Below are 13,535 nucleotides of genomic sequence, written 5' to 3' on the forward strand. Positions count from 1 at the left end.
GCAATAAAATTATTATTGACTACTAACTTTTCTTCTTTTATGCGCCATAAATCAGTCAAGTGAACGCAGAAATGGCTGATAAATCAAAAATTTGAGGTCTGGTGAATTGTTTATTGTTTAGTATTGTCAGTGGAACATGAAATAAAGCGTTGTGTCAGTCCAAGGGACTATAAACTAGAAGGCCACATTGTTGAAGAGTTTAGAATGTTAGAAAATATGCATAAAATTTCTGGTAAGTACATACTTACCTGTCATCTATCAAAGACTAGAACAATTATTAGCCATTGACGAAAAATCTAGAAACTATTCTTAAAGCTAATGTAAATGCTCTGATGGCGATTGGCGACATATCTGTTACTAATGTTATCATTTATGATGAGGGTCCTTTTTTCGCTTTCGCTGAGATCACTCTAGGCTAGGACCTTTAGGTGTTATTCAAGTGTACGTATAGAGTCTATACTATACTATAGAAGTATAGACCACTTAGCTTAGATAGTCTATGAATAATATTTGGAGGAGGCCTCAGGATGCGATGGCCCAATCCTCACTATAAGTAGGTATAACTTCAAACTTACCCCCATTGTAGTTCTGATTTATAATACTGTTCAGGTCTCGGTAGATATAACTATTTCGGCAAATCCGGTACACTTTAGCTTGGCAATATCAAGCTCGATCCTTGGAAATGGAAACTTTTTTGACAAACATTTCAGATCACATTATTGTATAAATTGAACACTTTAAAGTAATACGATTATGTATACGATTATTCTCTGCAATTGATTATGCCGGTAATTTCTATTTTAGTTATTTCTTAGGGTTGTTCAAAATTGTCTATGTACTCGAGATAGTTATATATTATTAGCTTTTATTTAGTTTTGTGAATTTAGTCACTGTCAATGGGGTATTAGCCTATGGAAGGTTAAATGGTATTGTTTCAGATGGCAAAAGAACACTTTTAATTGTTTGAAGATGAAACTGAATTCTTTTGAACTTCTTTATCTCGAAATTTTAAATAAAAGCAAAGTTTTTAGTATACCAAAGGGAACTAAATTAGCGATTTACCTAAACGTGTTTTAGGTTACAGAATTGATTAAGACTAAAACAAAAACGGCACTTTTTCAATAGCCATCTTGATTGATTTTGTTGAAGAAAAATTTAAATCCCCAGAGGTTGTGGATGTTGAGCAAAAGGGAACTAAATTAGCGATTTACCTAAACGTGTTTTAGGTTACAGAATTGATTAAAACTAAAACAAAAACGGCACTTTTTCAATAGCCATCTTGATTGATTTTGTTGAAGAAAAATTTAAATCCCCAGAGGTTGTGGATGTTGAACAAAAGGGAACTAAATTAGCGATTTACCTAAACGTGTTTTAGGTTACAGAATTGATTAAGACTGAAACAAAAACGGCACTTTTTCAATAGCCATCTTGATTGATTTTGTTGAAGAAAAATTTAAATCCCCAGAGGTTGTGGATGTTGAGGCAATTCTTGATCTGCCCAAGCATATTGTGGAGAACGAAAACCATGTCGATCGGATGAGATTTCTGATTCATTGTTGAAAACAGGCGGTTGAAACGGTTGAACATCAAACTGTACGACTGAAAAGAACAGATACATGAAAACCGAATTCAATTTTGTGAATTAGGGAATGTACCTACTAAAATCAAGAGTAAAGTATTCGATAGTAAAAAGAAAAATTTGCTCACAATTTTTTTTCCTCTCTCTGATGACTTCTTTCAGTAATTAAAAGTACAGAATGGGGGGCATCAATACTTACAGACTAAAAGCACACCGTTCGCTCACAATTTTTTTTTCCTCTCTCTGATGACTTCTTTCAGTAATTAAAAGTACAGAATGGGGGGCATCAATACTTACAGACTAAAAGCACACCGTTTGCTCACAATTTTTTTTCCTCTCTCTGATGACTTCTTTCAGTAATCAAAAGTACAGAATGGGGGGCATCAATACTTACAGACTAAAAGCACACCGTTGCCAATTATCAAATTAGCGTTTCAGAATAGACTACTTTGAAGAAAAATTTGCTCACAATTTTTTTTCCTCTCTCTGATTACTTCTTTCAGTAATCAAAAGTACACAATGGGGGGCATCAATACTTACAAACTAAAAGCACACCGTTGCCAATTATCAAATTAGCGTTTCAGAATAGACTACTTTAACAATTTTTGGCAGGTTCCTTTTGGCGAAAAATCCAGAATTTCAACAATTTTAGTTTTTAACTGACGTAATTTTTTGGACAAATTGATCACCGATGAATGACAAGACTTGAAATGAACGAGATTTTCTCACTTTACATTTGTCGTAGTGCACATTTCTTCTTAAGATAACAGCCAAGGGAAGATAAGAAGATAGAAGATTTTTAAGTCGAGCACTAACTCTAATAGAGATAATAAGCAAAAAGTGTGTATTTACGGATTACTTAGAGATAACATAAGAATAGTTTCGTCTGACTAACCCTCATGTCCAACTCCACACGCTCTTTCTGGTGACGTAAAAAACTCGATATTTTGAAATAATCAGACCTGCTCGTATTATAAGCTAGTTGGATACTTTCTGCAGTTTCTGCTTTAATATTCGTAAAATCTCATGAAATGTGTAATTATAATATTAGGGTTTCTTTTAATTTTGTTCCCTTTTGATTACAGTTATTTAATTTAATAGAACGAGATTGGGCAATAAAGAGTCACTATTCTTCTAATCATGAGGTAGCAAATTTGATTACTTGATGATAGGCACCAGACGAATATCTAATTTACAACTTTCTATTTCTGTCAAAGAACTAGTACCTGCGAACAAGAAATACCCGGTGAATTCAGTGAAGTAGTGTTTGTTGATGTAGTTGACATTGCTCTCCGTATCATTCATATTCTCAATGATGACAGCGGGGGCATCCATGGACGACATGCAAAAGATGGCCCAGAACAGAGTCCGGAATGTGTTCATGGGATTGATGAACGAATCTTCCTGACGCTTGACTTGGTCCGTTTCCGGGTCGACTTGAATCATGCCCTCGTAATATTGGTAGAAGCGACACAAACCTGGAGAAGACATATGTTCTTATGATAATGGAACACTGTGGCAAAACAGAAAGGTCTTTCCAATCACCAGACCCAAAGAATCCATGAATTTGTATGATTGCTATTCATACAAATTCAGATGAAAATGAAAAGTAGATGAAAATATTTCAAAGAACTGACAGTACTTTGACCTTTGAACAACTTTGACTTCCCAAATGTTTACCAACCTACAAAATAAGTTTGGCCTAAGACACTATCAGTAAGCATTGATTTTGAAGAACATGAGAGAACAATAAATCAATACCTACTAGGGTCCCTTAGACTTAGATTACCTATGGTTTATGATTGACCCTCATAGATTAAGAAAAAGGCTACTTTCCTTTCGGAATCTGAGGAATCTGAGGCGATTTCTCCTCTTTCCCAAACTTGACAAGTCTCAGGTTAGGAATTGAGTTCTGACTTTCTGTTCCACAAGGAAAATAGGTGCAAAGTCTCAAAAGACTCCTTTTGGCAACTCCACTGAACGGTGCCAATTGCTGCCAATGTTGTCAGACCTAAAGAGTGATACGAAATTCTCATCCTGATTGGATTGATGCCAGAGGAAGAGTAGTCAAAACGTAACATAGGTATAAGTATAATAACTTTTAAAATTAAGTAAAGGTAGGCTTTTAAAACAATTGCAAACTTTGCCTAAAGCAAAGAATCATTATTTATCGAGTGTTATTGTAATTTCTTACCGACAGTGAAAGCCAACATGATAATACCGAACAGACCTAAATTATAAAAACCCATGATTTAATAGCGGGGTAGCCGTTATCACAAATAACAATATATTAGCAATCAATTGATTGAAACCCCACTTGTCATTACTGCTCTACCAGAATTAATTGAAACTTGACATTTCCCAGCGAAAACATTTCAACTGAGGAACTCTCGTGATTGGACTACATTAGGAATGTGTGAATAACACTAATTAACCTCCAATATGGTCACGTGACCAAGAAAGCAAGTGTTCGATGCATCTTAAACGGTCATCTTCCAAAGGCATCATGTAATGTGTGACACTTTACATACGACTAATATTAACTGACTCATTGATTGACTACTCATGGGTACAAAGATCTATTTCGTTTTAATATAGGCCGGGCGGCGCTTCGAGCTCTTCACGTTCGCCCGCCTTCCGGCACGCTTGATTGTAAAAAGGCAGCCTACGAGTAGTTAGCTTGAAGCGTCTGCCTTGTAAACGCTAGGTCGCGGGTTCGATTCCCGTCTGGGGAGGATTTTATCCTAGACAGATAAGGTTCGTTCTCGGAAGGACGAAATTCTTGTCCTGATTGGATTGATGCCAGAGGAGGAATAGGAATATGCAATAGGATGCCATGGCATTGATCATAATGTTGACCGGGATGGAATAGAACCTCCCATAGCTGTAACGAAAAGAGCAAATATTATCAAACAAATTTAAATCAGTAATCTATTATCAGTCAAGCGTGAATCGCCCAATATTTCATGTCGGTTTGTTTGTCCTGTGTATTTAAAATCACTCTTCCTCTATAAATCATCAAGGTTGAACAGAAAAGGATTTTGACTTATCGACAATATTGGATCCGTACAAAGTTTGTCCATAAAACCCATGTAGCGAAAAGAGCAAATAAATAAATCAAACAAATTTAAATCAGTAATCTATTATCAGTCAAGCGTGAATCGCCCAATATTTCATATCGGTTTGTTTGTCCTGTGTATTTAAAATCACTCTTCCAGTCTTCCTCTATACGAGTAAATCATAAGGTTCCTTCTATAAATCATCAAGGTTGAACAGAAAAGGATTTTGACTTATCGACAATATTGGATCCGTACAAAGTTTGTCCATAAAACCCATGTATTTCGCTTTTGGTACAAGATCTTGTACCAAGCAGTTACAGTTCCCTCCATCCAATCTCTTAGAAAAAAAAAAATGTAAAATTAAATTATTGGCGATATGAATATAAGCTACTAGCTTCAATTTGGATATTTACTAGAACTAGGACCATAGATAGGTATATAACTTTCTCTCAGCACGTCTTCGCAACAAAAGAAGAACAAATAGAGATTTTTGAGAACATGTTTACCACCTATGGAGAATAATATGATTTAGTGGAAGCACTTGAAGTAAGAATAATACATCAGTAACCCATGTATTCGTAAGAGAATTACTAATACTGACCTAGATTTTTGGAGGCATAGTGTCACGATGGTAATCCACGGGAGAAGAAAAATCGAACAGAAAGCACCAAACATAGAATAAAGGAGACGTAACAGCATCTGTTACAAAATGAAAAAATAAATAAATAAGTCAGGCTTCTCACGCTCCGTCTGTCAGACGGCCGAAACGTGGGTAGCGGTCCAGGTTTGTCAGACCTGATAGAACGGTCTAATGCTAATGCATGCATAGTGCAAGAAGAAGAAGAAGAAGAAGAAGAAGAAAAAGACACTCATTTTGATGTTAATTTCGGTTAAATTACCTAAAAAGATTTGGGCCAAACCTCTGTCGGTAGTCCATTGCCACCATGAGTAGAGGATACTTGAACCTAGACTTCATCAAAGTCGCTGCAAAATTCAACGAGCTTTGTTGTTAAGTCGGTTTCATTGGTACTAAAGAAAAGTCTATCAATAGCATCAATGGGTTTTAATTTGTCATCAGCCAAATGACATTCGCACAATGGATTCAGCAGATTTGGTAAGCTAATGAAAACTTTATTTGTACCCGTTAGTGTGCGCCATACCTACCTACATGTCTGGGATTGTCAGGGGTTAGGTTGCTCTACCAGTTGTATGATGATTTTAGAAGTGAGGTATGATGAATAACTGCCCCCTTTGATATCGAGTTTTACTCTCGCAAATATGCATAACTTACTTCCTTTTCTTCTTTTCAACACCCATGTATTCGTAAGAGAATTACTAATACTGACCTAGATTTTTGGAGGCATAGTGTCACGATGGTAATCCACGGGAGAAGAAATATGCGGGACAAAATAATGAGAAACTTGTAGGGCTGCGAATATTTCTCCCAATCGATCCAGTCACCAATCCAGATACAATCCAGCATTTGCTGAACATTGGGATGAGCCACGAACTCTTTTTGTCGGTAGTCCATTGCCACCATGAGTAGAGGATACTTGAACCTAGACTTCATCAGAGCCGCTGCAAAATTCAACGAGATTTGTTGTTAAGTCGGTTTCATTGGTACTAAAGAAAAGTCTATCAATAGCATCAATGGGTTTTAATTTATCATCAGCCAAATGACATTCGCACAATGGATTCAGCAGATTTGGTAAGCTAATGAAAACTTTATTTGTACCCGTTAGTGTGCGCTATACCCACCTACAGTCCTACATGTCTGGGATTGTCAGGGGTTGGGTTGCTCTACCAGTTGTATGATGATTTTAGAAGTGACTAGTGAGGTATGATGAATAACTGCCCCCTTTGATATCGAGTTTTACTCTCGCAAATATGCATAACTTACTTCCTTTTCTTCTTTTCAACAATATGGTAAGCTAATGAAAACTTTATTTGTACCCGTTAGTGTGCGCTATACCCACCTACATGTCTGGGATTGTCAGGGGTTAGGTTGCTCTACCAGTTGTATGATGATTTTAGAAGTGAGGTATGATGAATAACTGCCCCCTTTGATATCGAGTTTTACTCTCGCAAATATGCATAACTTACTTCCTTTTCTTCTTTTCAACACAATTTCCACTTCGCTGGCATCGCGACAACAATCAATCAAATCTACGGTGAACTGTTTCGTTCTATGCAACAATTCCTCGTAGGAACTACGAAACACGTGATAGAATTTGGAGCAAATTTCCAAGTCCTGAGACAAACAAAAAGCGGACAAAAACGGATCGTCGGAGGTTTGGAAAATGTAAACTGGATTACAACTGGCACGATAGATGTTGATGATGGAGGAAGACAAAAAGCGGACAAAAACGGATCGTCGGAGGTTTGGAAAATGTAAACTGGATTACAACTGGCACGATAGATGTTGATGATGGAGGAAGGTGGTTGCGGTTTGGAGTTCAGGTTGTCAGTGTTTCTGTAAAGTTCGATATCAAGAAAAAGAACATGAGTACCTCGTATAACCTGAGAAGAAGATTACAAACATAACGGGAGATTCAACATAGGTAATCTGTAGCTTTCTCGAGCTGTAAATGAATCTTGAGTACCTATTTTATGTACCCTACACATCAGACTTGTCTTATTTTAATCGGTGGTTGCGGTTTGGAGTTCAGGTTGTCAGTGTTTCTGTAAAGTTCGATATCAAGAAAAAGAACAAGAGTACCTCGTATAATCTGAGAAGAAGATTACAAACATAACGGGAGATTCAACAATTCAACATAGGTAATCTGTAGCTTTCTCGAGCTGTAAATGAATCTTGAATACCTATTTTATGTACCCTACACATCAGACTTGTCTTATTTTAATTATAAGTTTGTTATCAACACTTACTGACATACTTGAACACACTCATCCACTAATAACATCAACCCTTCCCGCAACCTTTATAGATAGGAACTTGAAAATAATGTAAGAACAGATTTAGTTAAAAATCCCATAACGCAAACAACAGCTGTTCCCTGCAGACGAGAGCCAATAGTACCTACTTGTTCAGAAGTCACGTCAATGGAAAATTGTTACAAAAAGGACCTGTCACAAATGAGCAGTGATGAAGCAGTGATGACCAGTGTTATTATAGGGTTAAGTTAAATGCAAGCAAATAAATTAGTAGAAATATAAAAGTGCAGTCCAAATGGTAGAATCAAAAAAGGCCAATTGTCTAATTATACAAGTTAGTACTCACTATCCCTATGTCTTCTCCATGTGGTGCTTGTCTGCACTTATCTTCCACACCTACCTACTTGTTCAGAAGTCACGTCAATGGAAAATTGTTACAAAAAGGACCTGTCACAAATGAGCAGTGATGACCAGTGTTATTATAGGGTTAAGTTAAATGCAAGCAAATAAATTAGTAGAAATATAAAAGTGCAGTCCAAATGGTAGAGGTATCCATTACCCATATACCTATCTATGATTTAGCGCAATATATTGATGGGTATTACCGTCACGTGGGTTATTAAAGGGAAAGAGTATGGCAATCAGCTTGAGTATTATTAGTTGTTAGGTCAGATAGGTGAACTTTTGATACATCTATCTATTAAATTAGAAAGGTCCTCGGAAAAAGCTTCCGACTTCAGACGTTACACGGTCTGAAGACAGGAGTCTGAAGCTTTTTCCATCACAGTCTACTCAAGTTCCAACTACAGTCTGAGCGTGAGTGGCAGGCACAATATCCAATTTACATCATAATATGAATGTAGTAATGACATCAACCCTTCCCGCAAACTTTACAGATAGGAACTTGAAAATAATGTAAGAACAGATTTAGTTAAAAATCCCATAACGCAAACAACAGCTGTTCCCTGCAGACGAGCTAATGACATCAACCCTTCCCGCAACCTTTACAGATAGGAACTTGAAAATAATGTAAGAACAGATTTAGTTAAAAATCCCATAACGCAAACAACAGCTGTTCCCTGCAGACGAGAGCCAAAAGTTCGAAACAGCTGTCTTACACATCTAAGGCCGGCCACACGCGCTCAGACTATCTGGCAGAAAGGTCCTCGGAAAAACCTTCCGACTTCAGACGTTACACGGTCTGAAGACAGGAGTCTAAAGCTTTTCCATCACAGTCTACTCAAGTTCCAACTACAGTCTGAGCGTGAGTGGCAGGCACAATATCCAATTTACATCATAATATGAATGTATTAATGGACGAATTACCTTTTCTTCTTCCTGCCAATATTCGGGACAATTCCGCCTCTTCATGAAGTCTCGATAGACGTTGAGGCAAATGGCGAACACAGTCCACTCAAGTTCCAACTACAGTCTGAGCGTGAATGGCAGACATAATATCCAATTTACATCATAACATGAATGTAGGTATTAATTGACGAATTACCTTTTCTTCTTCCTGCCAATATTCGGGACAATTCCGCCTCTTCATGAAGTCTCGATAGACGTTGAGGCAAATGGCGAATACAGTCCACTCAAGTTCCAACTACAGTCTGAGCGTGAGTGGCAGGCATAATATCCAATTTACATCATAATATGAATGTATTAATTGACGATTTACCTTTTCTTCTTCCTGCCAATATTCAGGACAATTCCGCCTCTTCATGAAGTCTCGATAGACGTTGAGGCAAATGGCGAATATATTGAATGGTGGTGGTGTAGCTACGTCTGACATATAGGGCAAATAAACCTGAGACCTTCCGAATATCCACTCGATATCAGACGTGTGAGATCGTAGCAGTATAAGCGACAGCATGTTCAACATGACAATCACCATGAGGATTTCGAAAGCTGAAGAAAGAAAGTAATGGAAAAGCCTGGTGATTTTTTTTTTAATTCCTTGAAGTTTCGTCTGACTAACCCTCATGTCCAACTCCACACGCTCTTTCTGGTGACGTTAAAAACTCGATATTTTGAAATACTCATACCTGCTCGTATTATAAGCTAATTGAATACTTTCTGCAGTTTCTGCTTTAATATTCGTAAAATCTCATGAAATGTGTAAGTATAATATTAGGGTTTCTTTTAATTTTGTTCCCTTTTGATTACAGTTATTTAATTTAATAGAACGAGATTGGGCAATAGAGAGTCACTATTCTTCTAATCATGAGGTAGCAAATTTGATATTTTGAAATACTCATACCTACTCGTATTATAAGCTAGTTGGATACTTTCTGCATTAATATTCGTAAAATCTCATGAAACGTGTAATTATAATATTAGGGTTTCTTTTAATTTTGTTCCCTTTTGATTACAGTTATTTAATTTATCCCTTTTGATTACAGTTATTTAATTTAATAGAACGAGATTGGGCAATAGAGAGTCACTATTCTTCTAATCATGAGGTAGCAAATTTGATTACTTGATGATAGGCAGCAGACGAATATCTAATTTACAACTTTCTATTTCTGTCAAAGAACTAGTACCTGCGAACAAGAAATACCCGGTGAATTCAGTGAAGTAGTAATATAAAAGTGCAGTCCAAATGGTAGAATCAAAAAGGCCAATTGTCTAATTATACAAGTTAGTACTCACTATCCCTATGTCTTCTCCATGTGGTGCTTGTCTGCACTTATCTTCCACATTCCCAGCAGATATTCTCTCTTCCGATTCATCTTCTGTCAGTGAAAATTGCAGCAACAGAGTCCGCGCATCTGTGCGCTGTCCAGTATAACACTCGCGACGAGGTTGATTTCTATCACAATGCGCCATAGATGGTATCGCCGAGAATTCAATTCATCCCCAGCTAACAGATCTTTCTTATGCTTATGCCTTCTTATGCCATGTCAAATAATAGCTTTGGATACAATCTGTGAAACTCATGGACGCACTAAAATTGTGGAAAATTGGGAATCCTTCCCAAATGGAAAATGTACTTTGAATATTATTTTGAAGTTTATGCTTATGCCTTCTTATGCCATGTCAAATAACAGCTTTGGATTAAATCTGTGAAACTCATGGACGCACTAAAATTGTGGAAAATTGGGAATCCTTCCCAAATGGAAAATGTACTTTGAATATTATTTTGAAGATGTCTTTCTGGCCGAAAAGTTACATATCTTCAATCCGAATGAGCTCTATGTGTACGTTCAGGATATAGCCAGTTATCATTCTATTGATGGATTTAATGGTCTCATGACACCATGGTTTCTTAGATGGTTCTGGTTCGCATAGGGGGTCTAGTCATTGTGATGAGCGTTTCTGGTGACCGGAATAGAAAGAGGAGTCTCGCGTACAAGTCCTCTTCTAAGATAAGGTCCTTCATTTCTCGCGCCATGTAGATGTGGTTGCATAACTGAAATGGAAAGAACATTCATAGTTTAATGAATTGCATGTAAGAAGTACTAAAGTAGTGTAATAGTACTAAACAAAAGTGGACGCGGCACACAAGGGATCAAGAAGAGACCTCTTTAACATAGGCACTATAAGTAGTGACGGACACGGAATCCATGCAAGAACGTGAAATAAAAAAAAAATAATAATAATAAAATGCACATTAAGTGTGTGGTTTTCTCTCTTTAGTGTTTCCAGTGTTGCCGTCAACAATACTTACCTCCCACACTCGCATAGGTAATCTGTAGCTTTCTCGAGCTGTAAATGAATCTTGAGTACCTCTTTTATGTACCCTACACATCAGACTTGTCTTATTTTAATTATAAGTTTGTTATCAACACTTACTGACATACTTGAACACACTGACAAGTATAGGTAGTTTTTGAAGATGAGTACACAATTATACCAGCTTATAATAAAGTTATTCTACTATAACATACCTATTTATTTATGAGTAAAATAGTACATGGTAGTGTGCCAAGACCAAGTTTCATTGACCTTTACAATTGTTCAATATGCATTAACATTAGAATTTCTACTTTAACATACACACAATTAGGTATGTCAATATAGCTACCTATTAACAGTGCTGACATTTCTCTTCACAGACCAACTGTAAGAAAAGTAGGTAAGTCCCCTCATATGAAGTACTTGGTTTTACGAGATAAATGTTGTCTATATGGGGACCCTAAAACGGATATTTATTTGAAATTATACCTATTTATTATTTATTTATGAGTAAATAGTAAATGGTAGTATGCCAAGACCAAGTTTCATTGACCTTTACAATTATTGTTCAATATGCATTAACATTAGAACTTCTACTTTAACATACACACAATTAGGTATGTCAATATAGCTACCTATTAACAGTGCTGACATTTCTCTTCACAGACCAACTGTAAGAAAGGGCCGGACGCAGATAAAGTCGGATTTACCCTTCTCATGAAAGAGCTCAGCTTTGCTTTCAAACCGAGACAGTTGTCACTCTCCGCAGTGGTATCGCCCAGTCAAACCATCATTGATCAAGGTCAGTTCAATGAGAAAGCAACGAAAAACAAATACATAAATAAAAACAAAAACAAATAAACAACAAACAGAGATCTCAAGCTAATCTCAATGAGATCACCAATCTCAAAGGGACTTTGTTGAAAATGCCTTTAATACTTTTCAAATTAGTAAGATTTATGAACAGCTTTATTGACTTTATGACCACCAGTTTTATTATTGGAAGATCCTTCTTGGACCGCATTGAATAGTATAATAGGTAATTTGACCTCTTCTTGATTTAGGTATTTTATTATATTTTGCATTTCAGTATACAAACGTACTCATTTGACTTCTTGTTAATTTATTTTATATCCATTTCAACCTCATTTTAACTGTAACAATGTTGTCTGAGAAGTATGCTGTGTCATTTTGGCAACTCAAACTTTGGGCAGTTCATCAATAAATTTTATTGATTGTTTCTCTCTCTGTTTTGTGTTTCTTGTTGCTTTAGTTATGTTATTTGGATTTCAGCATACAAACATACCTACTGATTTGACCTCTTGGTAATTTATTATCTATTTTGTATTTCAGCTTACAACGTGAAGAGTTTGGCCAAATATTTAGACTGGGTGACCGTTCTGTTAAAGAGCTCAGCTTACAGTTGTAACAATGTTGTCTGAGAAGTATGCTGTGTCATTTTGGCAACTCAAACATTGGGCAGTCCATCAATAAATATTATTGATTGTTTCTCTCTGTGTTTTGTGTTTCTTGTTGCTTTAGTTATGTTATTTGGATTTCAGCATACAAACATACCTACTAACTTGACCTCTTGGTAATTTATTATCTATTTTGTATTTCAGCTTACAACGTGAAGAGTTTGGCCAAATATTTAGACTGGGTGACCGTTCTCTCGTTTGACTACTCCGGATATTGGGATGGTGCCACAGGGCATGTGGCTCCCCTGTATCAATCTCAAGATGACCAGTATCACTCTGTCAACACGGTGAGTTGAATTTTCACACTTCAGCGACCGTCGCGTAGCGTTGGTTTGTAATTTTATGGACAAGAATGTAAGCTTGATCCTACCCCCAATTCTGATCAACTATTATTTTTACAACTTATTATGTACCGTAAAGTGGGGTGAATAGAGTCAGTAGGGTGAATTTCATTACAGAGGTTTGTAATTTTATGGACAGGAATGTAAGCTTGATCCTACCCCCCAATTCTGATCAATTAGATATTATTTTTACAACTTATTATGTATTTCATTACAAATTTTCATCAGGTTTCTTCAAATATTGATCCAAAGGGCAAGGGAAACCTAAACCCTTGACAAATGGAGTGTGCCAAGGCTGAAGGCATGTGATGTGGTCCAATCCATTCGACCCCGAATTCTATTATTATCATCAATACTGACTTTCATTACAAATTTTCATCAGTAAATGGTTTCTTCAAATATTGATCCCAAGGGCAAAGGAAACCTAGACCCTTGACAAATGGAGTGTGCCAAGGCTGAAGGCATGTGATGTGGTCCAATCCATTCGACCCCGAATTCTATTATGTAT

The 13,535-nt window shown here is 36.6% G+C and overlaps 3 protein-coding genes and 2 long non-coding RNA genes across 5 annotated transcripts in view; all 5 read right to left on the reverse strand.

Moving 5' to 3' along the window:
* The window catches only part of LOC103522033 (cationic amino acid transporter 3-like), a 33,731-nt gene extending 32,548 nt beyond the window's left edge, over positions 1 to 1,183 (reverse strand). The window contains 1 exon segment of the mRNA XM_026832433.1: positions 576 to 1,183. Coding sequence (XP_026688234.1) covers positions 576 to 581 — 6 coding nt within the window. The 5' untranslated portion in view covers positions 582 to 1,183.
* Positions 1,184 to 1,332: 149 nt separating this feature from the next.
* On the reverse strand, positions 1,333 to 2,414 carry LOC113472689. Its single transcript, XR_003394900.1, has 2 exons — positions 2,120 to 2,414; positions 1,333 to 1,599 (listed from the first exon to the last, which is right to left on the reverse strand). It is a non-coding gene; the product is annotated as an uncharacterized LOC113472689 (long non-coding RNA).
* A 319-nt stretch (positions 2,415 to 2,733) lies between these two features.
* On the reverse strand, positions 2,734 to 3,803 carry LOC113472687. Its single transcript, XM_026832481.1, has 2 exons — positions 3,774 to 3,803; positions 2,734 to 3,057 (listed from the first exon to the last, which is right to left on the reverse strand). Exons 1-2 carry the CDS (start codon positions 3,790 to 3,792, stop codon positions 2,738 to 2,740), a joined length of 339 nt encoding a protein of 112 aa, XP_026688282.1. The 5' UTR covers positions 3,793 to 3,803; the 3' UTR covers positions 2,734 to 2,737.
* A 548-nt stretch (positions 3,804 to 4,351) lies between these two features.
* LOC113472694 lies at positions 4,352 to 5,285 on the reverse strand. The gene is made up of 2 exons (XR_003394904.1): positions 5,240 to 5,285; positions 4,352 to 4,463 (listed from the first exon to the last, which is right to left on the reverse strand). It is a non-coding gene; the product is annotated as an uncharacterized LOC113472694 (long non-coding RNA).
* A 248-nt stretch (positions 5,286 to 5,533) lies between these two features.
* LOC103522044 lies at positions 5,534 to 10,106 on the reverse strand. The gene is made up of 5 exons (XM_026832436.1): positions 10,074 to 10,106; positions 9,209 to 9,438; positions 8,894 to 8,955; positions 6,742 to 7,034; positions 5,534 to 5,622 (listed from the first exon to the last, which is right to left on the reverse strand). Exons 2-5 carry the CDS (start codon positions 9,422 to 9,424, stop codon positions 5,534 to 5,536), a joined length of 660 nt encoding a protein of 219 aa, XP_026688237.1. The 5' UTR covers positions 9,425 to 9,438; positions 10,074 to 10,106.
* Between the last annotated feature and the right edge of the window lie 3,429 nt (positions 10,107 to 13,535).

Source organism: Diaphorina citri, unplaced genomic scaffold (genome assembly GCF_000475195.1).
Source record: "Diaphorina citri unplaced genomic scaffold, Diaci psyllid genome assembly version 1.1 scaffold78, whole genome shotgun sequence".
Taxonomy (NCBI): Eukaryota; Metazoa; Arthropoda; class Insecta; order Hemiptera; family Psyllidae; genus Diaphorina; species Diaphorina citri.